This window comes from Labeo rohita, chromosome 8 (genome assembly GCF_022985175.1).
Source record: "Labeo rohita strain BAU-BD-2019 chromosome 8, IGBB_LRoh.1.0, whole genome shotgun sequence".
NCBI lineage: Eukaryota > Metazoa > Chordata > Actinopteri > Cypriniformes > Cyprinidae > Labeo > Labeo rohita.
Window position 1 is genome coordinate 1,149,385 of NC_066876.1, and position 25,456 is coordinate 1,174,840.

The window sequence follows — 25,456 nt, forward strand, 5'->3', positions numbered from 1 at the left end:
CAAGAAAACAAAAGGGGTACAGACACATCTGATGATGAATTTCCTTTGCATGTGCTCACTGTCGCAGGGGGAACCAAAGCATACAAAGTCACTGCGCTGCTAGGACAGCCAGTGAAGATGGAGATTGACACTGGTGTTGCGGTGTCACTCGTGTCAGATGTGGTATACAGCGAAATACTGAATCACCTGCCACTCAAACCAACTGATGTGACCCTTAAAACTTACACTGGTGAATCAGTGACCATGAAAGGCCTCATCCAGGTAACAGTTGAACTAAACAAACAAATGAAAAAGCTGCCATTGTATGTGGTTCTGGGTGATTATCCCTCACTGATGGGACGTTCCTGCCTGGAGCAACTGTAAGGGGACTGGCAAGCCACACACATGATGACATCTAAAACACTGGATTTAGAGGGTGTCCTTCGAAAACACAGTGAAGTTTTTTAAAAGGAGTTAGGCAGCATGGAAGGGTTTCAATGTGAAATTGACTGTTGAGCCGGAATGCCAGCCGAAATATTTAAAGGCACGACCCCTGCCATATGCACTTATGCGCTTAATTATTATGAGCGCTTTATTCCAAACATTGCTACCCTGCTGAAACCTCAGCACAAATTGTTGTGTCATTAAAACAGTTGGAGGTGGACCACTGAATGTCAGGAGACATTCAAAAGAGCGAAAGAAACTCTGTTAATGTCAAAAGCCCTCACTCATTTTGACCCTGCCCTTCTGATTTAGCTGGTCTGCGATGCTTCCCCATATGGTGTGGGAGCTGTTTTGTCCCACATCATGCTGAATAGTCAAGAGAAGCCAATCGCATATACTTTGAGGAGTCTGAGCAAAGCCAAAAACAAACTATGCTCAGATTGAACACAAAGCATTGAGCATTGTGATTGGAGTGCGCAAGTTTTACCAGTATATTTTCGGAAGGAAGTTCATGCTGCTGACTGATCATCACCCGCTTAACTGCGATTTTTGGCCCTTACCATGGCATCCCTCTTTTGCTGCTAGTAGGATGCAGAGATGGGTTTTGCTATTATCGGCTCACACCAATGACATCAAGTACGGGAGGTCAGAATTGCATGGAAATGCGGACGGACTGTCCAGGCTGCCTCTCGCTGACCAAGTAAAAGAGGCAAAAGTGGCTGACATTTTCTACTTCAGTCAAGTGGAAAGGGCTCCAGTAACAGCTGCGCAAGTGCACAAGGGCACGCGAAATGACCTTGTCTTGTCCAAGGTCATGGTGAGAATGATGACTTATTGCTCAAACCATACACCACTCACCGTCATGAACTTTCAGTGCAGTCAGGTTGTTTGTTGTGGGGAAGGAGAGTGATCATTCCACCAGCTCTGTGCAAACCAGTGCTGAAACAGTTGCATGCGGGACACTGTGGAATGGTCCGCATGAAAGACATTGCCAGGAGTTATTTCTGGTGGCCAGGAGTGAACGGGCAAATTGAAGAAAAGGTAAGAACATGTACACCATGTCAAAGCATACGCAATGTACCACAACTGGCACTGCTGCACCCATGGGAGAAACTGTGGCACCACATTTATGCTTCTTTGCAGGCCCAGTTGAAAACAAAATGCTGTTGGTTGTCATTGATGCACACAGTAAGTGGCCTGAATTGGCTATCATTAAATCTATCTCAGCTGACAAGACATTTGAGAAGTTGGGAGAAATTTTCAGTAGATTTGGACCACCAGTGCAGTTTGTCTCAGACAATGGACCCCAATTTATATCACATGAGATGGCCACATTTCTACTAGCAAATGGGGTGCAACATATCAAGTCATCACCCTACCATCGTGCAACAAATGGGCTAGCAGAAAGGTTCATTCAGACCATAAAACGTCCCAGGTTACGTATGTAACCATGGTTCCCCGAGGGAACGAGACGCTGCGTCAAACGCTTGGGGAACGCCTCCAGCGTGAGCACGCTCTGAATCACATGTGTAATCAGTCCAATAGAGAAGCGAGACGTCATAGGCGGGTGACGTCACGGACCAGGAAGCTTAAAAGCACGTGCGCCGGAGCCGGCATTCAGCTTAAATAAGAAGCGAAGTGCTAGCAGGGATGCAGGAAGTAGGGCCTGAGACGCAGCGTCTCGTTCCCTCGGGGAACCATGGTTACATACGTAACCTGGGACGTTCCCCTTCAGGAACTCGAGCTGCGTCAAACGCTTGGGGAACGCTATACCCACGCCGCCCTAGTTACAAGTCCCTGCCTAGTGTGTGTGCTAGGACAGGAGAACAGAGGAGCCAGGAGTGACTCGCAGGTCTAGATCATAAAATCTGACAAAGGTAAGGGGCGAGGACCATCCCGCAGCGTTGCAGATGTCCTGCATAGGGACACCAGAAATAAAGGCTTTAGAGGCAGAAATGCCTCGAGTAGAGTGGGCCTTAACCCCCAATGGAGAGGGAAGGCCCGAAGACTCATAAGAAAGAGTGATGGCATCCACGATCCAGCGGCTAAGGGTTTGCTTAGAAGCAGGGAGGCCCCTTTTAGGGGGGCCGAAACAGACGAACAATTGTTCTGAATTTCTCCACAGGGCAGATCTGTGAACGTATGTGTCCAGTGCTCGAACTGGACACATACAGTTAAGCTTTTGCTGGTCCGAATCCCGAAAAGGGGGGACAAAAGGCCTGAAGCACAACGGGCCGTGGTGGTCAGAGGGAACCTTCGGTACGTACCCTGGTCTAGGGTACAGAAAAACTTTGCCATGCCAGGGGCAAAGTCCAAATGTGAAGGGGCCACAGAAAGGGCCTGAAGATCTCCTACTCTCTTTAGCGAAGATAAAGCTAAAAGAAGAACTGTCTTAATTGACAATAAATGGTCAGAGGACTCTTCGATAGGCTCAAAGGGGGGCCCACAAAGAGCCTCTAGCACCACGGCGAGGTCCCAAGTAGGGACCCGAGGTTGTACAGGAGGCCTCAGCCTCAGCGCACCGCGGAGGAAACGTACGACAAGGGGATCCTTGCCCACTGAAGTGCCACCGAGAGGGGCGTGGTAGGCCGCAATAGCCGCCACGTAAACCTTTAGGGTGGAGTGGGCTAATCCTGTGGAGAACCGATCCTGCAAAAATTCCAGCACTGTACCGACTGGGCAGTTAACTGGGTCTTGCTGGTGGTCTCCACACCATGAAGTGAAAAGTTTCCACTTCAGGGCGTACAATTTCCTCGTGGAGGGAGCTCTGGATTGGAGGATGGTCTCAACAACCTCAGTTGAGAGACCGGAAGCTATGAGGCGTGCCCCCTCAGGGGCCACACCCATAACTTCCACAACTCCGGGCGAGGGTGGAAGATGGTGCCTCCCGCTTGCGAGAGGAGATCCCTCCTGACGGGAATCTCCCATGGAGAGCCGTCGAGGAGGGAAATTAGGTCCGAGAACCATGCTCGGGCCGGCCAGTACGGGGCTACTAATAGAAGACGGACCCCGTCCCGGCGCACCCTCTCCAGAACTCCTGGGAGCAGAGCGATCGGGGAAAAGCGTACAGACGAAGCCTCGGCCACGTCTGTACCATGGCATCCAGCCCCAGTGGAGCTGGATGAGACAGAGAGAACCAGTGGGGACATTGCGCATTCTGCTGAGTCGCGAAGAGGTCCACCTGAGCCTGGCCAAAAACTCTCCAAATCTGCTTCACTACCTCGGGGTGAAGCATCCATTCCCCGGGCCTCGGCCCCTGCCTCGACAGGATGTCTGCTCCCGTATTGAGATGCCCAGGAATGTAAACTGCTTTCAGTGAGAGGAGTTTGTCCTGGGACCACACAAGGATCTGGTGCGCCAGCTTGTACAAGGGGCGCGAACGCAGACCTCCCTGGTGGTTGATATAATAGACCACCGCTATGTTGTCGGTGCGCACCAACACATGGCGGCCTATTAGGTCTGGGAGAAAGTGTTTCAGAGCTCGAAACACGGCCAGCATCTCCAGGCAGTTGATGTGCCAGGAGAGATGCCGACCGCTCCACAGACCGCGGGCTGGGTGGCCACTCATGACATCCGTCGCTAGCGTTACGCGGCGACCAGGAGCTCCTAACACCGGGCCCTGAGACAGGAACCAAGGTTTCTTCCACATATCTAAAGCACGTAGGGCTCGCCGCGTGACTTTGATCATGCGGAACGGGTTTCCCCTCGGGAGAACCCCTTGGTCCTGAGCCACCACTGTAGGGGTCTCATGTACAGCAGGCCAAAAGGTATCACGTTGGACGCAGCTGCCATCAGACCCAGCAGTCGCTGGAACTGCTTTACAGTGAGTGACCGGCCTTCTTTCACTCTCTTGACTGTCGTGAGGATCGACTCGATCCGAGCAGGTGACAAACGTGCCTGCATCGTGGTCGAATCCCACACCACGCCCAGATAAGTGGTCCTCTGTAATGGAGACAGCACACTTTTCTTGGCGTTCAGTCTCAACCCCAGCTCTTTCATATGGGCGAGAACAACATCTCGATGTTGAACCGCCATGTGCTCTGATTGAGCCATAATCAACCAATCGTCGATGTAATTGAGTATGCGGATGCCCCGGAGTCGCAGCGGAGCCAGAGCAGCATCCACACACTTCGTAAAAGTGCGGGGGGAGAGTGCTAGGCCGAACGGAAGAACCCGATATTGGTATGCTTCGCCCCTGAAAGCAAACCTTAGGAACTTCCTGTGTTGAGGAAGGATGGAGACATGAAAATAAGCGTCTTTCAGATCTATTGTCACAAACCAGTCCTCGGACCTGATTTGTGACACAACTTGACTGACTGTCAACATTTTGAACTTCAGCCGCATGACTGAGCGGTTCAAATGTCTTAGATCTAAAATAGGACGCAGACCCCCATCCTTCTTCGGAACGATGAAGTATCGGCTGTAGAACCCGGATTCTCTGTCCTGAGGAGGAACCACCTCGATGGCCTCCTTCCTGAGGAGAGATACTACTTCTTGTTCCATTACCAGACCCTGCTCGGGGCCCACCACAGTAGGGAAGACCCCGTTGAAAGGAGGAGGCGGAGCACCGAACTGAATGCGATAACCCCGCTCTACAGTATGCAGGACCCATGCAGATACATTTGGCAGTAGTTTCCACGCTGCCAGATAATCTACTAAGGGAACCAGCCTCTCGAGACTGGTCTCTGGATGTTTCTGAACTGCTAGATCGGTGCCCTGTAGCGGCGCACCGGCAGGAACTAACCGAACTAACTGTTCTAGAGACCCCCGCAGGGGTGGCGAGCCCCCAGCTCCGCTACGTTGCCGGGCGGAAGAGACTGGGGGAGCTCGTCGGAGACATTGGTCTCCTGAGGGCACTGAGGAGAGACGGACACCGTGGAATGCGGTGCTACCCGCCTCTCCCCAGCAGGGGCTGCCCTCAGCGGTCCTGCACGAATGTCAGGACCGCTTCGCCGAGGACCTCTTCGCCTGAAGCACAACCCTCAGGTCGGGCTTCGGCTTAGAAGTCCCCGGCTTAGAGCGTCGCTGATCTCGGTCCCGCTGCGGAGGAGCACGAGAGGCGACGCTCTGCTTCTGACTCGCCCTGTGCGAGGAGCTGGCACTCGGCTGGGGCTGCTCCCGCCCAGCAACCCCAAGAGCTAGAACGCGACGAGGGAGGAACCGCTGAAACGCCTCCGCTTGTTTACGGGCCTCCTGGTATCTGTCGACGACGGAATTGACGGCGTCGCCGAACAGGCCAGAAGGCGCAAGCGGGGCGTCTAGAAGGAAGACCCTGTCCTTCTCCTTCATGTCAGACAGGGTCAACCATAGATGTCTCTCCGCCGCCACCATAGCTGCCATGGACCTGCCGATGGCACGGGCGGTCTCTTTGGTGGCGCGGAGAGACAAGTCAGCGGCTCTCCTTAGCTCAGAGATGTTATCCTTGCTAATTTCGTCGCACTCATCTAGCTCTTTTAGCAGATCAGCCTGGTATGCCTGCAACACCGCCATGGTGTGCAGACAAGAACCAGCCTGACCTGCTGCCGAGTACCCCTTACCCACTAGCACTGATGTTGTACGCAACGGCTTAGTGGGTAAGACCGGAGCCTTTAGAGACGAAGACGCCTCGGGAGACAGATAGCTTGCAAGCGTCTGTTCTACCCGAGGGATCGCTCTATAACCGCGCTCTGTTGTCCCCGCCACACTCCCATAGTAATCAGAGGCGGGGACAAAGAGACGGGCCGAGAATGGTTTAACCCACGATCTCGACACCTCGGTGTGGAGATCGGGGAAAAACGGCAGGCTCCGGTGTGAAGGAGGCGGCCGATTACGCAGGAAGCGTTCATCTAACTTACTTCGCTGCGGTTCGGCTTGTTTCTCGGCGGGCCAATCGATATTTAATTTAGCTACCGCACGAGTAACCACCTCCAAAAGCTCCTCGTATTGGGGCGAGTGTGGGGCCACCGCAACGCTTTCATGTTCAACCTCCTCAGAGGAAGAAATGAGAAGCGTTGAGGCTGTTCCCTGGGTGGAAGGAACCGCAGAACGGGCTTCCGATCCCTGAGAACGGGCCCCGGATCTACTAGGTGAGGAGGGAGATAGGGGTTCACCCGTCTCCATTCCCTCTAGTAGATCCAGCTGCGAACCCCACGAGTGCAGCTGCCGCTCCGCCTCGGCGGAAGCGGGGCCAGACCCGCGAGGAACGCTGGTGAAGGCTCCCTCCGCAAAGAGAGCCTTCCGGGAGCGGAGAGCACGCAGGGGAAGCCGCTCCAAATGCGGGCAGTCGGCCCCCTCGAGAGCCGACTCTGCGTGATCCGCTCCCAAGCAAACCACGCACAAGCTGTGTGTATCCCCGCTCGAAATAAAACGCGAGCAGGGAGGAACACACGGCTTGTAACTTGGATTGCTCTTATGTTTTATTTTCCTACACACTTTGGACATCGTGTCTCAAATAAAAGTGGTACACTGGCACCAAAAACAGACACGTGAAAACACACACCATACACAGAGCGCTTCACTGAATAAATGAAGCTGAATGCCGGCTCCGGCGCACGTGCTTTTAAGCTTCCTGGTCCGTGACGTCACCCGCCTATGACGTCTCGCTTCTCTATTGGACTGATTACACATGTGATTCAGAGCGTGCTCACGCTGGAGGCGTTCCCCAAGCGTTTGACGCAGCTCGAGTTCCTGAAGGGGAACATGCTTTGAAAGCTTTGATTGGACAAGGCACATTTCATCAATGCCTTCATATAACTTCTTGCTGTGCTATCGCAGTACTCCGCATGCAACTACCAAAGTGTCAACAGCTTATTTGTTGTTCAATCGAGAGCTCAGAACAAGTTTTGAGCTACTTAAACCAGCAACACTCAAAGAAACTGTCCTACAACAACAAAAGAATCAGGTACAGCGACGGACACTCTGAGCCAAAGACAGAACCTTCTCGACAGGCTCATCAGTGCTGGCCCGAAACTATGGCAGCGGTCCGAAATGGGTTCCAGCTACTGTGGAGTCCCAGACGGGTCCCGTGTCCTACAAGGTTAAAACTGCTGGAAACCTTCTATGGAGGAGACATACTGATCAACTGCTGAGTGGAGCCAGTACATTCACTAACCTTCCTGAAGGTACAGATGTCACTGATCAAGAAGATTTAAGCTCACCAGCTTCTGTGACCATCACCACCGAGCCTACAAAAAAAAACAAATTCCCCATCTCCTAAGGAACTGTCATCACCTGTTGTTTCGTCAGATAATGAGAACCTAGGAGGTCGCCGATATCCAGTAAGGGAGTGGCGTCCACCTCAGCATTTCTTGGAGGCTTAAAAAAAAAAAAAATCTGTTGACAGAATGTTAAAGTGAACTGAATTCATACCTTCATTCTGCATGTGCTAGTCAACTGTTAATTTGTGTTAACCTTATAAATAAGAGGGGAGGAAATGTTGTATTTTTTGTGGTGTTGCTTTATTTCACTACAACTCCCAGAATGCACTGTAATGTTGCTTCCGGAAGTGTTCCGGTTAGACTGTATATAAAAAACTGAGTAAAGAGGCTGTTCTGTCAAAATCACTGTGTGTGTCATCGTATCCTTCATACAGCGTTTATTCTCCCGAAGATGTAATAGGGGGAATCTCCTCAACCACCACCAGTGCGCAGCATCCACCTAGATCATGCGACGGCAGCCATATTGCAACAGAATGCCCACCACACACCAGCTTATTGGTGGAGAGGAGACAGAGTGATGAAGTCAATCAGAATTAGAATCAGCTCTCCAGGACTAGATCTGCCTGTCCCTGTTTAAAATAATCTGCTATGGTCAATCTAGAATTACAGTATTACAATTACAGTCAGAATCCGCTGAATTGTTTGATCAGAACCTGATATGTTAAAGCAGTAGTTCACCAAAGCACATTCCAACAAGTTAAGAATAAAAGTGCATTTTGTAGATACACAGTTTATGTTGCTGCAGTAAGAGCAAACACAGAGGATCACTTAAGTGAAGTGAAGTGAGCATGCCAGAGAAAATATATGTGCATATGTATGTATATATGTATGTACATACACAAAATGTGCAGTACAGCCATTACCCAGGACCAGGATTGAAAAAAACGGGTGTAGTGTGCAGTGTACAATGCTTGTGAACCAATAAACATAATAAATGCCATGTGAGACTAATTCCTGCATTCCTGCTTTCCCATGTCATTTTGTAAAATGCCAGAAAAACAGATTACAGATTACACAGATAAAGAGAGAGAGTGTGTGTCTAGCCATTATGCTAAAAGTAAATAACTGTGCATGAAGCTGTGTGTGTGTATATCTGGTTTTCCATATATTATGGGGACCAAACGTCCCCACAAGGATAGTAATACCAGTATATTTTGACCTTGTAGGAACTTCTGTGTGTGTGTACTTGTTCTTGCTACATTGTGGGGACCAAATGTCCCCACAAGGATAGTAAAACCTGAAATTTTTGGCCTGCGGTCCCCACAATGTAAAAAAATGCTTAAAAATAGTAAATGATGTTTATCTGAAAATGTAACGATGCAAACATGTTTTCTGTAAGGGGAAGGTTTAGGTTTAGGGTTAGGGTTGGGTTAGGGGATAGACAATATCGTTTGGTCAGTATAAAAACTATAGAAGTCTATGGAAAGTCCCCACAACTCACAAAAACAAACGTGTGTGTGTGTGAGAGAGAGAGTGTGTTTGTCTCAATAAGGAAACAATCTTGAAAAACTAAAAATGCAGAATGTTTGTCACTAATTTATCACTAATAATGTCACTATTAACTGTTGCCATAATAAAGTCCTAATTTGATAAGATAGTTGTTAATATAAATAGATAGATTAAATTTGTATAAATGCTTTAATCTCCTCTAGACGTTCTTGTTGTTTTGTGTATAATAGCTTGATAGTATAAATGTGTGTACTGTAACAACGTGTTTGGGTGGCAAGCGTGCCAAACTCTGACATGCCTCTGCACGATTGTAATGTTTGTGATGCTACAGTTTGTCATTTAAGTACACAAGGGTTTATAAACATGTTTGATGTGTGGTTTTCTGACACCTCAGCTGTGCCCATGACTGCACAGAAGTCATGTCTCTCCGTGAGAATGAACAATCAGAGTGAGTCCCCTCCCTGTATCTAATATACACATGACACACACACACAACCATTGTCTCTTCACACGTCTAACTCAACCGTGGTAAGCCCAAAATGCCACTCATTCAGAAACACACGCCCCAGCACCTATACACTCAGTACAGACACACACAATATGACGTAGAAAGTGTTACGAGAGACAAAAACACCTGCACGCAAGCCTTTGATGTGCACAGATCTGCACTTTGAGGCTTGTAAATTAATTACTCCTGTATGTAGAAGAAATGTTGAACAAATGATTTTACACATTTCTAACATATATTTACCAAAATTAAAGTGTTGTCTTTTGATATTGTCACATATCCAGATATAGGCACTCAACTAAACTACTGAAAAAGCATTTTCCCATGAGTTTCCTGTACATTTCCATAAAAGTACATATTCCTCCATCTTATAATTTCTGTCTGCCCACGCAGTTTATTCCACCTCAGGCAAAATGTGAAAAGGTAAGTGGCAAGTCAGTCTGCATTTACACTCCAAGACTTAATGTTACTCCCATTATAATAAGAAAAAAAAGGATTTGTGAATGTGCAGAACTCAGTGAGCTCACACAGAATAAAAAACTCAATGGATTCTGACTAACTTATGGTGCCATCATGTCACTTGGAGCTGTTCACATCCTCAGACTTGGAATAATGTGTGTCTATGGAAATAATGCCAGAATTAATGTGTTTGAGTAATCAACAGACAAAACGCTAGTTACATAGTTAACTGTGGTTTTATTAATTCTGAACAACTGCCAGAGGCTGTGCTTAATTTAATAATACAACTCTCTAGTCCATTCAAAGTGACAAATAGCACTGGCAGTCATCCGGAATTTACAGGACCACAATAACCTACATAACTAGCATTCTGTTTCATTCCTTCTGACTGCCAAAAGGCAGTGCTTAAGCACTAGCTGATGACTTCTACCAACATAGACGTGAGGAATGGGGAAAAAAAAAGTAAAAACTGCTCCTGAAAACCTTTTAAACTTATAGCACAATGCCAGAATCATCTGGCAACTAACATAACCATAACTCACTAAAAGACAATGCATGTTACTTGATAACTTGCTTAGTATAAACAGTGGTCAGGAGAAAAGCAGTTTTCAAAGACACTCAAATTCTGAGTTTACAAGTTGTAATTATGAGATGTGCAAGGGCGTGGACATATTTACAGATTTACAGAAGGTAACAGAAGGTAAGAATTCACAGAATATTTACAGAAGGTAAGAATTCACTTTTACACACTTTGATTGGCCACAAGGTGTTCACAAAAATACCCACGGCAGTTTTTGAAATCAGCTGTCTATCAAATTTATTTCTACCATTTAGAAGAAAGAAAAAATTAAAGTTTGCGTTCATACTCACTTTAACTGCAGGATCTCTGTTAGCTGTTTACTGTGATCAGCTCGTATCCTGCTCAGCTCATTGTCACGTTCAGACAGATTATTCTGCACAGACGACAACCGTTGTCTTGTGGCGTCTAACTCTTTTCTGGTTTTTTCTAGAGCTGCCGTCAAATCGTCCAACTAGGAGAGTAAAATTATATAAACAAAAGATTGTTTATCATGCAGTATCCATGGATATCCTTTCTATCTTCCATTTTGTCTTTAAAAGGGTCATCGGATGCCCAAGTTGATATGATTCTTTAGGGTCTTAATGAAAAGTCTATAATATACTTTGGTTAAAAATTCTCAATGGTAGTGTAAAACAACACCCTTTTTACCTTGCCAAAATCAGCTCTTCAAAATTATTTGTGTTCTGGTCGAGGCTGCTTTAAATGTTAATGAGCTCTGATCGCCCCACCCCTCTCTTCTCTCTGTAGAGTGACAAGCCTGTTTACTTTAGCCCTTTTAGCCGCACTTCTCCTGTAAGTGAAGCTGGATCACAAATGATTAGCGCGAACATAGACGGATAAATGTAGATCTGGAGGTGCATTCCCTTCACAAACAAACGTAATCCACTGCATCTTCAGCGGCTCAGATGTCAGGAGTAAATGACGAACACTATGTTCATTATTACATCCAGCAACACAACACCTCAATCACTCAATCTGAGATATTCTTGTCTAATTTGCATCCCTACTCCGGCATTGAAACAATGGAGGTTACTGGACTGTTACAGCTGATTTAAGGCGGGTCTGAGGTAAGACGCTCATGTCAGTCAACTATTGTGGGAGCAGTGTGATGCCACACCAACAGGCATCTGAGAATGGCTCGATTTGGAAAAGGGGATACTATTTTTACAGATTAATTAAAAACCACTGCATGGATTTTTTTTATTATTATAGGGTAGATGTGTACATACACTGCCAACACTCATTAATGTTCAAACAACATGAAAAAGTGAACTTTGCATCCGATGACCCCTTTAAATCCTAAATCATAATTACAAACACAGTCTGATTAAACTAATAACACACAAACAACTGTACTTTTTAAAAGTTTATTCAAGACATTAAATGATCAGTGTAGGCTGTAAAATCTATTCATTTAATATAAAAAGTAAACTATCGTGCTACAACTTCTCCAAAACTTTATTAGATGGGACTGGAAGTGCCCCTAAAATAAAGGCACACAAAACTTAGTCACTGACAAGAAAGACTGGTCAGTGTGAACAATGCTTTGATACAAAAAGAAATTCACAAACTTGGAAAATGCCTGTCCTACCTGTCTTGAAGTATTGGGAATCAATTCTCCAGCTTGGCCTGGATTCACAGACTGCTTTTGGTTCTGCTCCTTACCTTTCCTATAACACAGATATTTGAATGATTGCATTGAAAGGTGTTCTCCATCACATTACAAGTGCTCTTTGGCAGAGTGCTTAAGTGAGCAATTAGAATGTTGTGTAGGTCTGACTATTCATGTGTGTCACTGCAACTACAAGTACATTTGGGGGGTCAGGTGTCTACTTTTCCAGATAAAGGTGCAGCTGATTATGCATAGATCAACTGTGTAATCAATCTTGTATTCATATTTTAGCCACAAAATTTTTAAGATATTTTCAGAAATTACCTTTATGAATATGAATAATATTGGTGCCTTTTGCATTAGTATATTGACAACAGAGTTTTCTCACTGAAAGCCATGGGCAACAATGGGTGATATCAGTAAACAGAAACAGATGCTTTTGTAGTCTGTACAGTAACATGCAATGCTGTTGGACAAGTGACAAAAGTGAATGCTTTGTGAGTGAGAATGGCTTGGAAGCGCTGTTTGTATTCACTCTGTTTGCTCTGTTTTGTTGCTTTGGTGTGTGTGTGTGTGTGTGTGTGTGTATATATATATATATATATAGTGGGCATATACTTCTCCAGCTCAACGATTTTTTTGTCCTGCTCCAGACGTTCAGACTGCACCTCCCGCAAAAGAGCCAGCAATCTCTGGATTTCAGCATTAGACTTCTCCACTTCCTCTTTATGACAGACAGCTTCTGTTTGGAGAACCTGCAGTCGCTCTGACAGCTCAGGGTTCCAGCGAGCAACATGTTCAGCCTCACACGCCTTCACTCAAGCCAAAAAAAAAACAAAAAACACAAGGTTGATACTTATATCATGGTAAATATATACATGTGTACTAAAAACCACCATATTCAGGAACTGTAAACTGTTAAACATTGTGCTTATGCCTGACACTACAGGCTGTGGTCTTACACTGGTTTAAATCAAATAGATTCCTTAATGGCACTTAAAGTGAGTTTTCACAAGAAGATTAAAATGTCCCATCCCATCCCAAGAAAGGAGAAGAAATATTCTGAACAATGTCAGAGGGTCAGTAAAGCATGATGTTTCGATCAAGCCAAAGCCAATATGAGAAATGAGAGGCTGGTAAAAATTCAAGATAATTTTTTAAACCGGTAATGTAATTCTCATATTAATTGTCCTTCTCAGGATGACAATGAATCTGCTTATAGAGAAGAGTTGAATATGTGGCTTTGAAAATTTGATTCCAATTAGATTTTTACAGATGCATTTCAGTCTGGATGCTCAAATCACATTTTAAATTCACAACAATAATCAAGTCACCATAATTTTTATAGCGCTTTTTACAGTAAATATTGTGTCAATGTCAATGTCAATGTCAAAAGCAGCTAATGTCAATAATCCAAGAGTACAATAGTAAACACTCAGTTTTCAGTTAAAGTCAGTTCATCATTGATTCAATTCCAGCTCAGTTCAATTCAAATAGTATCTGTGCAATCAAATTGATGATAATGTTAAAACCAGTGATAAAAACGGCAGAAGACACCGCTACTGCATGGGCCGCGTCTTGACGCACTTCTTCGGAGAGGGAAATGGTGAACCGCTACCTTTGCTAAATCAGTTTTGAAAGTCTCATCACATACAGGCATCGTACTTTCCAAAAGCAACCCAAGCACATAAGTTGGTTATGTCTGGACACACAAATCTGATCTGATCACTTGCAATTAATAATGCAGACAGTCTGCCTGAAAAGATCTGATTTGAGTAAAAAAAAAACATTTGGCCGCAGTCTGGTTTTTTAACCCCGATTTACGGCTGCTGACAGTTCTCTTTCAAACAATCACTCGGTATCTCACTATGGGGAACACTTCAGATATGATAAACTGTGGAAGCACCAATTACACCCCATCTGTCCGAAGGGCAGACCAATCACAGCCCATTAGCAGGCCCACCCCCTCCCTATATATATCACTGTGATCCCAGAAACTGTATTCTTGATCTCTTCCCCATGGAGACTTTCACACTGTCACAGAATGCCGACCAAGATTTTGGAAAGAAGGCTTCAGGTGGCTGCATCTTCTGTGATCTCTCTGGCGAAGAACTTACACTGCTTTTCGACCAACAGCTGTTAGCGGAAGGCAGCGTGGTGAAGAGAGAAGGGTGAAGAGAGATGATGCGGAGGTGTTAGCTCGCCTTCTCAGTGATGAACTGGATGATGAGGAAGATAACACTATCCTGTCTGAAGCCCAAACGTATATGCCCATGAACATGCAGTGGCAACTTAGTGTCAACTGTGGTGGACTGCGACTTAGTTGAGTTTTGCAAGTGTATGGCAGCTAAGCTTAACATTACTTTGCCAGTAAATCCAGATCCCTTCTCGCCTTCACCTGGTGCAACAACTGCTTGCCACTTTGCCAGCATGTGTAGCAGAGAAGAAATGATCCTGATCTCTCATCATGTGCACATCTGTGGCCATTCAATTTCTCTTACCATTGCAGGTGAGAGGTCGCTCTGGCTCTTTCAGTGGGAGAAACAGAGAGCACCAGTTTTCTGTGATTTTCTGTTCCCCCACCTGCAAAAAAAGAGGATGTGGTGTTTGGACAAAAAGTTGATTCCAAATTGTGTGGCCAGTTCTGCTTCCCCTCAACACACAATGTTCAGTGCACCACAAGTTCAAGTGCCAAAACCTTAGTCACCAGAAGGATGTGGTCTGATAAGTTCTAGCAGATGTTCTCAAAGGCTAGCACATGTTCTCAAAGGAGACACAAATGTCTCAGGATATCTGCTTATCTGAACAACAATCTGATATGCACTCCTTCACGAAGTGTGTGATGCAGGACACACAGATGCTAACACATCTCATCTCATGAATCTGGGATTCAGAATCAACTATGCCCAGAGCCGCTGATTCCATCTCAGGAGACAAGAGTACAGTAGGGCCGCTGTAGGTAAAGTGTCCCCTAGATTTCTTTCTCAAGGTGGAACACCTTCAGGTGTGGATGCGCTAGCACGTGCGTGGCCAAACGTGTTGCTTTACGCATTCCCAACACTAGTCTTATTTTACCCATCCTAGACAGTGTAGGAGAAAACAGGATACCCTATATTACCTTCTGGTAGCCTTTTGTTGGCCATGGAGGCTGTGGCTAGCAGAGATTGTTCAGCTCCTTCAGGAAGAGCCATACCCATGGCACAGGGACCTGCTGTCACAAGTGGATATTTTACCCCCACCCAAGAGTGGGTCACTATGGGTCTGGCCCGTGAAGGGTCGAATTTCAATGTCCTAAGGCTTCCGCAGAACATTTTAAACACTATCAGAGTGCTAGAGTCATATCGATGTGCTCATAATATGATCTCGAATGGTGTGTGTTTGAGGACTAGTGCACTCATAAGGGACTTATTCATTTTCAGTGGTCGCTGAGTGAACAGAACTGTTTTTTGCAGAGCATAATGGACAACAGGACATTCTATGACCACAGCAGCGCATTCGCCGAACGCAGAGGGTTGATTCCCGGTGTGCTTCCCGGCTAGGTATAGCTACCTCTTGGGCATTTTTTATGGGGAGTTCAGAGGGAGATACAGAGTGAGGTATCTCACCAAGCCTCCCTACTCACATTACATGGAGGAAGAGCATGCTTAGAATGCTGTTTCAGGAATCACATCTACATATATAGAGGGAGATAGTGGGTACCTGAGAATGAGCTGCCATTCAGACAGACATGATGTAATCGGTGCTTCCACAGTCAATGACGTGAAAATCACCAATAAATACCCACAATCATGTAGTGTGTGTTATCAAAGAAGCAGTCTGAAGGTGCTGATGAGTCACTGATGCCTAAGTCGTACCTGAGTGCTGCAATGTGAAATGTGTTTTGACTGAAAATTATTGCCATTGATGCCATTAAACCAATGAGAGAACATGATACAGAGAAAGGGTAAGTTCAGGGGGTGATAAAGTCATAGATCTACAAAACATCAGCACGCAAGGCCTTTGCAAGCAACCATCTCTCCTTCACATTGTTCTATTATATTTCTAACAGGAAAAAATCCAGTCTTAAGCAAGAACTCCAGTCTCATGCGTGATCTCACGTTATTTTTATGTATCAGTTCTTGCATGTGTTTGGATGTGAAATGTAGTTTGTAGACCAGACAGAGTTGTCAGCAGTTCTCCCTGTTGAAAAGTGTGGTGTGCACACAACAGCAACTAAATCAAGGGCGTTTCCTCTGAGGCAAGGGAGGCAGTGTCTCCTCAAAAAATTGGATGAGAAAATTATCGATATTACAAAAATAAAACAATGCAAATCTTTACTAAATATGACATTAAAAGTGTTAAAGTCACTCGTTTTTATAAAGTAACACTGTTCAACAATCTCAGTCCATTAACTTTTAAGAGAGACCCCACAGCATGCCGTGACTTTTCTGGGGGGGTAATTGAAAATGAATGGGGGCAAGTCAAATGAAAAGAGGAAATGTAACAAGTAACAAGGAATTGTAACAAGAAATTCTTTCAGAATAAGGAGCACAGTTACTCATCCAAGTGCTTGTAATTTCAAGACTGGACTACTGTAATGCCCTACTGGCAGGCCCTCCAAACAGCGCAGCTTAGCTTCTACATATAAACCAGAAAACAGCAGCACGTCTAGTCTTCAATCAGTGAAAGAGAACCCATCTCACACCCTCCTGATCACACTCCACTGTCTCCCAGTTGTGGCCAGAATCAAATGTAATTTTTTTTAATGTTGGCTTTCAGGACCACCACTGGAACAGCTCCTCCCTACCTCAGTTCACTGCTACAAACTTATGCTCCGGTCACTGAATAAGTGACGCTCTGTTGTTCCTTCACAACGAGAAAAAATATCTAACAGCATAGTATCATATACATATCATAGCATATACAGTAAATAAATCAATAAATCCAAAAATTTGTAAAAACAAAATGAAGGCACAGCGGGTGGAAACGTGCAGATTAAGGGGTGGTAATATTATAATAACATCCCCTTACCATGTCACCGGGGGGAGCGAAATCTGATGCGCTTGCTTTTTCATATGCTTGCAGAATAGGCTTACCAAAAACTGGGTTACTGGGTTGTCCTTCTCACATTTTCTGGCTTGGTAGATGCACCGGGGACCAGAGTATGTGAGCGGAGTGGAGCGACAACAATTTCCCCTCCGCGCTCCGTGCATTTTATAACCGCTCCGCGCATTTTATAACCGCTCCGCTCCAGCTCCGCTCCGGGTTCACCGTTTCCCGCTCCCGCTCCACTCCTCGCTCACTGATACCAGAAACACCGCTCCGCCTTCGCTCCGCGTCTAAACTATATCAGTATGTTTGAAATACCACAGTTCTGTTCATAACGTATATTAAAAGAAGAAAATAACAGAAATAAAACGAAAGTGTAGTTTTAAAGTGGCTTATTGGAACACTAGTGCGCAAACTTTTTTCCTCATGCCAAGCTAACATTGTTGTCAGTCAGCATTAAAAGGTATAATTGCTGCTTTTTGCAGTGCAAATGTTTGTGATAAAAAAAAAAAATAATAATAATAATAACAATACGTTTCGTCAGTTATTTTACGTACAGATCGCTGCATTTCTTATAGATTTCTTCTCATTCGAAATCGGATATTATTGACAGAGCAATTGCGTGAATAAGTGTTGTACTTGTTTAAAACACGCTTTCACTTGAAAATATTAAATATCTTGAAAGAACAAACTAATTCATTGAAAACTATAACTTTATGCTCGTCCATTGACGTCATCCTAGTTTTCACATTCTTTCTGATTTGAGTTATCCATCTCTATCAAGCTAGCTAAATAGGCTATGTTTAACACATGAATTCTTGCTATATATTCAGTTATATTTTGGGTCGTTGTCATGAATTGTACTCGTGATGGAGCGGTAGTGGAGCGCTCTTGGAGCGAGTAAAAACCACAACGCTCCGACTTTTAAAATTTCCGCTCCTCACTCTATTAAAAATCACACCGCTCCACTCCGCGCTCTGCTCCCACTCCACTCCGCTCACATACTCTGCCGGGGACCCGATTATAGCACTTAAACATGGAAAAAGTCAGATTTTCGTGATATGTCACAGTAATTCAAGTTCTTTTAGGGGTTATAAGGAAAAATGCCACAAAACTCGTCAGCGCATTTGTTGACCACAGAGGGTTAAAATAATGCACTTATAAATTTCTTCTCTGCATTTCTCCTCTTATCTAGCTTGGTTTCTAATCTTGTTAGCGTTGTGTATTACAACTGTTGTTGACTCTTTGACAAGTTGCTTTGTTCCTCTTTTGTACGTTGCTTTGGATAAAAGCGTCTGCTAATTATATAAATGTATTACTACATTGTAAGACTTACCTAGTAATTTTTTTACCTAGTGATTTTTTTTAAACATGATCTTACTCATAACTGTGACAGAACAATAAATGCCAGTACAGTAAATATGCAAAGGCCTGTGGGCTATAGCAGATTATTTTCATTGGATTTTGTTAATCAGTGCTTCAAGCATACTGATACTGTTATTAAAGCTGTAAAGTCTCAGGATTGTTTACGACTGCTTCTCTTGGGAAACTGCCACTACACGTGGCACCATGTCAAAAAACAAGAAGGTATAATTTTCCTTGATCGATGTCTGTATGCTCAAAAGAACATAAAAGAAAACATTCTCATAAACTTTGATTGCCTAACAGATTGTCCCTGCATGATGAACAATAAGGACAGATTGTGCAAAGGGAGGATGAGGACATCTATAAAGTATATTTACTGTCTATCCCTCTTTCACTCTCTGTCTTTCAAAGACTATTGGAATTGAGTATTACTGAAGCAATGCTAAGAATTACTCAAGGTAATATTAAGCGCACAAAGGAACTTTGTCTATTAGAACCCAGTGCACCAAAGCATTTATGTAACTCAGGCCCAAACGGAAATGTATATGATTTCGTATATATATTACTTGAGATTACTTTTTGCAAGCTCTTTCTTTCATGAATGGTTGCAGCAATGTTCCAGTTGTGAATTAAGTTTTCTAATTTAAGTCTGAATAAAAATCAATAAATAATTATCCTAATAAATAACTATTTGCAGCAAATAAATAAATAAATATTACAGTACAGTACAGGCCATATCCTTTTAAACAGCAATTTAAACTGAATTTTATTATGAGGAGAGTCTGATGAGATCTTTGAATCTTCTTACATTGTTTCTTACCTGACAGTCACAGTCTCACTGATGGGCCATTAGGGGAGGGTCTTTTGTCTCTCAGGTGTGAATCACTAAATATTCAATGGCCATTGTCACTCCCTCGCATATTCCCTTTCGATCACAAAACACGTCTTAGAAACTGTAAATAAGTATATTGTTTTTTTGATGTGATGTTTTTTGAGATGTTCACATCATTTTGTAGAAAAAACTCTACCACAGAGCTAGCCTACCACATCCATTTCTCAAAAGTCTTGTGAACAAATGTTCTGTATGTGTTTCTTGATCTTATTTCAGTGACTTAAAAAAAATTGATTTTCACTAACCACGCATAAACGTTGTTTTCTCAAAAACACAAACATGTACATTCATGTTGCTTACATATTATTGTAGCCCAGTTTGTGCTGATTACAATGTAATTAGACTTCAGCCATTAATATGTTTTTAAGATACTGAAAAAAGCACCAATGTCAATGGCAAACCTTCTCTGGGGCCCCAAAACACCCTCAGACCCCAGAGGGTTACATTATAATAATTCAGACTGTATGCCCCTGGTTTTACCTTTGTCACAGTCCACCTGAATTCTGTGTTTCTCAGGACTTTTACATTGAAGTATTTTTTTGTTCCTGTTGGTATACTGTATGTGTTCACATTTACTGTGTTTAGTTCATCCTCCTCTTAGTTTGCAAAGTTATTTTGTTTCCATGGTTTCTGTTTATTTGCTTGTTTTCTCTTTGTATTTATAGCCTTGGTTGCCTGTTTTATTTAGTGTGATTTACATTTACAATTTACCTCACTTGCACATTATTTAGTGTGATTTACAGAGCTTTTGCATTTACAGTTTCCACTGGATTCTTTTAGCTGCTGAATTTATGATAAACATGCTGTGGTTGACATTTCGAGAGCTGCTGAGAAATGAGCCTGCTGTGAAGTTTTGGAACCTGAGAAAGTTTAGGTGTCCTATGACATTTCTACTCACATACCTCTTTCTCTGAGAGACGCTCTTGTAGGCTGGCAAGCTGGCTTTTCAGTTCCTTATTTTCATTCTTATACATTTCTGCCTCTTCTATCTGTTGCAGAGAAAGCATTGGTTAGTCATTTTTATACAGTATATATTGTTTTGTTTTGTTCTTTGATCCACTTTTGGTTAAGAACAAAGAAGGCAGCAGTTAAGAATGGTGCTCCATTCCTCCAAGTTTGTGGTGGTTTGAAATGTGGAATTGTTTAAATTACAGCTACATTTACACTACAATGATGTACTGAAAACCGTAACATTTTGCCTTTGCGTTTTTGAAAGGAGTACAGATGACAACATTGTCAAAACAATGCCCATTCACACGGATGCTGTATTATGCCTATAGTCTGAACATGAAACACGTTTGCATGGAGAAGATAACCGTATCATTTTCAGGTCCCCAAAATGCTTTTGTCTTGTAAATAACAAAACGCATTAAAAGCTTTCTGTTATAAGTTGAAAACTGTGTTAAGTAAACAGCCCCTCAGTCTAAATGATTGTTTTTTGAGTAGCCATTTCTGCAGTTCTATAGTCAGTAAATAATCTGGGCTTTGTGGAGTCAACTTTTAAATAAATATACTTCAAAATAATGTTCATACTGTATGTTACGTCAGCAAGGTTTATATTTCTTTATTTCTTTATTTATGAATGAATGAATGGATGGATGGATGGCTATTACTGGAAATAAAACTGAAATGTTTCCACATTACTTTGTTGGAAATAAGACAATATAATAATTATGATAATAATAACAAAAAGAAATAAAACTAAACTAACTAAACTAGATTATATTTACACTAAGTGAAAATAGCAGTATTTTTAGTGATATGCTGTTTACAGTAAGTGCAAATAGCTACAGATTCTATTTACACTATGTTAAAATAGCATTTTTTTTGCTTATTGCAAATAGTGGCAATTATTTGCACCTCAGTATTGTAGTACATTATAATAACATATTGAGTGTAAATTACTATTTTAGTACAAATTATTAAATGGATTCCACCTTACTGGGACAATAAAAGCCTTCCCTACACCTATACCCTAACCCTACCCGATACTTTATTTTCAACTTTTTGATTTTATTTCCTTCATTTTTGTTGAAAATAAATAATGCCTTTCCGATGTGATATAAGATATGAAAAGGGAGGAAAAGAAGTTTGGCAAAAGGTGGTTTGAAACTTGGGTCGATTGCGTCACAAAGATTACACCATCTATGACATTCGAGCTGATGTTTGACAATCGTTCTTTGTAGTGTTGACTACTACTACTTTTTTAATTAATTAATTTATTTATTTATTTAATTTAAGTATTTGTTTGTTTGTTTGTTTGTTTTCTTTTTTCTTTCTTTCTTTCTTTATTTATTTGGAAATAGCACTGCCAGCTACCATTTATCTCGTGGAATGGGTCCAATCCTGTCCAATCCTGCTCCTGCAAATTTAGCTTCAACCCTAATTAAACACACCTGAACTAATAAAAGTCTTTCAGATCACTAGAACCTTACAGGTAGGTGTGTCTGCCTTATGGTGTCTGATGTTTCATGATGTTACAACTGACAGTAAATTAATGAGCACACCGATGTTCTTTCTTGTGCTCTCACATATGTTCAGCACCTTCTCAGAGAGAGCCTCTTCCAGTGTAATGAGAGCTGTGTCCGTGTTGCTGGAGTCGGCTTGCAGGGACGTCATTCTGTCCCCCAAACTGTCCAGCTGTTTGTCTTTGTCTTTTAACTGTTCCTGCAGGTTCTCAACCTGAGAGACACAGGGAGAAATAATCACTGTTAAGAACTCAGCACCTGTGCTGAGTAAATTTGTGGCTAAATATATGAAATCAATATGCACAGTACCATTCAATGCCAAATAAGGAAAAAAAAAAAAACTAACTAATAATAATAATGCATTTTCAGAAGTACATCACTGTAAGTACAGCTTTAGCACAGAGTTTGTATGTTTTCTGCAACTTACAATTGATCATCTTCCTTAATGATGTTAACCCACTATTTAATAGAGCATGCAACCCTCTGAAATCCAACACAGGTGACAATATTTCGTTTTTTTTTTTATTTTTTATTCACCCGTTTTATCCTGCTGCAATAAAACAAATCTTTCTCATTTTGAACATACTGCAGTGAAAGACAAACCACATTCATGTTCCCTTACTCTACCCTGGCCTCCATTTCAATCATTAACCCATAATATATTACCAAAAAGCTACAAAAACCATTTGGAAGAGCAGGATTAACTCCCTGTAATAGTGTGACGTCATCCCAGAATTCAGGTTCCCCCAAATGGTTAGCAGCCTCTAGTGGCCAATGGCCCTAACATATCCTGCATTTCCTGAAAGGTTCAAAACCGCCAGCTCACATCACTCTTACCAACATACCCTAAACCTGATTACTCATAATTCATTCCAAAAACACAGTTCAGTCAGGAGTAAGTTTAGTATGCTCACAGAGATGACATGAAGACATTCTCAACAGAGCACCAAATCCAGGAGTCACCATGGAAATGGACACTAAGAAGAAGCAAGACATTAATGCTTTTGTTTAATTTAATTTTTGACTAATACAGTAATATGCAATTTCGAAGACAAAGAGTAGGAGGTGAAAGAGGAAGAGGAGGAGAAGAAGGAGGAGGACAACCACAACAACATGGTAGAGAAATAGGAAGGGCAAGGGCAAGAAAACAAGCAGTCTTATATATTTTAGTTGATGCGTGCCAGGATTTTACCCCCGCTGCCTGTCCAGGGCCAATTTAGTCTGTGATGTTGAGGAGGTTCTTTGGCCCGTCCCAGACCAAAGACAGGATGCTGGGGCAGAATAATTGTTTTTGTTGTTGTTTGCTGTTTTGTGCTGTACTCTACAGTACAATAAATTAAGGATTAAAACACTTGCAAATGCATACATTTGTTGTGTTCATCATGTGCATTTTTTTCCCCAAGCAACACTTATTACCAGTTTTCGTATTACTGTTTTGAATTGATCTCATCAGTGTGTAAAACTGTTGTAGTGCGTGTGTTTTTGAGGGTTTGTGTGTCATGTCTGAGAGCAAAGTTTGTTTTTTTCAGTGAGATTGAGTTGTTTTGAGTGGAGAGCTTCATTTTGACTTGAATATAGTAAGTTCGGGGAATTGAGTTAGAAGTTACGGATTTGTGTTTAGAGTTTTGCAAAAGCAAGGCATAATTTCAAGAAATGTGTTTAAGCAATTGAGAAAAACTGTAATATTTATTTGTTTGTTTGTTTGGCTGTTTTGCTTCCACATTTGTTGTAAGTTGAGATGTCATACATATTTTTTATTATAAAACTTTCTGAATGCTTACTGAAAAAAATATTTTGTTGGTTCAACAAGAAATTGTAATTCATGTGGTAACATCTAAAATAACTGGTTTTGTTGAAATGAAATAAATGATTACTGATTATATCTGAATTATATCTGAATTCAACCATCCTGAAAAAAAACAAGTTTTATTAAAGCATAACAGTCAGTAGATGTAACCTGATTTCTCCATTTAGGTAAAATTGTCACCATTGTTGAGATTCATGTGCTGATTCTTGATCTTTGTGTGAGTCAAAAAGACACAGCGCAAAACACTTCCCATATGATAAAAGACCAAAATTGCAATATCTGATTGTCATGACATCATGAGACTAACAGCAAACATTCCCAGACATCAGACTCCTGATATGACCTGTGATTCTGACTATTACATGATGACTAGATCAATGAGTAACCAAGATCTGATCAGAGTTTCTCTCACAACTGTTGCAATAACAAATGTTCCTTAGAAATACATAGTTGCAGCAATCAGAGAAAAACTGAGGTTAAGTATTGAAGAATCAAGAGCCCAGTTAAATCAAACGCTTATCTCTACAATGGCGACTTCAAACTTTATTTTCAACATCAACATCTAAACCTCAATTCTCAATAAGAAGTTTAGTATGAAAGAAAAAAAGTCAGACTGGATTGTAATAAGTGTGAGAGAGAGAGATGTTGGTGATTTTTTAACTATTTTTTTTTACAGTGGTCTGAAGAGTAGCGCTGTCCATTGTGATTTTCACTTTGCTGCAACTTAAAATATATAATCATTTCAAATCATAATTTCTCATTGAACCAACATTCAGTAATTATCATGGAGCAGGTGTGCATGTTTTGAATGTGTTTGTTCTTGTCACTGTGATGGATTTAAGTTGAAATAACATTCTCTCATTTTATGTTACATAATCTTGATTGAACTAGGCTATAACAATAAAATTAGAATGATAGGTAGTATCAGATCAAAGCAACAACTGCACAGGTTCACGTTTTACAGTGCAGATCCATGATGTGTAAAAGTAAAATAAACCACTTTATATTACAATAGTGCTTTATAATTTCATATATATATATATATATATATATATATATATATATATATATATATATAACGATATAATATTGTGCAAAAGTTTTGGCAGATATGGTTTGTCAGATAGTGTCAGATAAGGTTTGCATGCAAGTTACACTTTAGCAGTGTCATGCAGGAGGAGCATGTAAAGAGCAAGAATATGCATTTGACCGTAAGATACTAATAGAAGACAACGAGTCAAATCAAGTAGTGAAAAACAAATACATCTCATGTACAAAAAGAGCCTATAACGTGTGTGTGTGTGTGTGTGTGTGTATATATGCATTGCTCTTATTAAGAAAAATGTATTTCACCTAAAGATATTTATAGTCAAAGAGCTTGATCATGTTTGAGAAACAATATATTAATGTAGAAACTGCAATTTATGTTCAAAATGATCAGGGATGCTAATGGAATTTGCTCGTGAAGATTGAGTGACTAAACAATTCTATGAATGAGATGTGCAAATTACGCCTGTGCTACTGATCATTATTGCTGCTTGCAGAGTTAAAAACAGTCATCAGTGCCAAGCATGAGCAATATAGTGTGAGAATGTGTTATGGATAAAGTGTTATATACATTTTTTAACCCACTAGATGCCACATAAACTACTGACAACATTTCTCCCAT

General features: G+C 42.3%; 1 protein-coding gene across 1 annotated transcript in view; it reads right to left on the bottom strand.

Moving 5' to 3' along the window:
• Positions 1-25,456, bottom strand: part of LOC127169853 (ERC protein 2) — a 58,539-nt gene that overhangs the window by 18,573 nt on the left and 14,510 nt on the right. The window contains exons 6-10 of the mRNA XM_051117512.1: positions 22,057-22,194; positions 20,415-20,501; positions 12,846-13,039; positions 12,207-12,285; positions 10,906-11,066 (exon numbers count right to left, since the gene is read on the bottom strand). Of these exons, the coding sequence (XP_050973469.1) occupies positions 10,906-11,066; positions 12,207-12,285; positions 12,846-13,039; positions 20,415-20,501; positions 22,057-22,194 (659 nt within the window). The remainder of the gene's footprint in view (positions 1-10,905; positions 11,067-12,206; positions 12,286-12,845; positions 13,040-20,414; positions 20,502-22,056; positions 22,195-25,456) is intronic.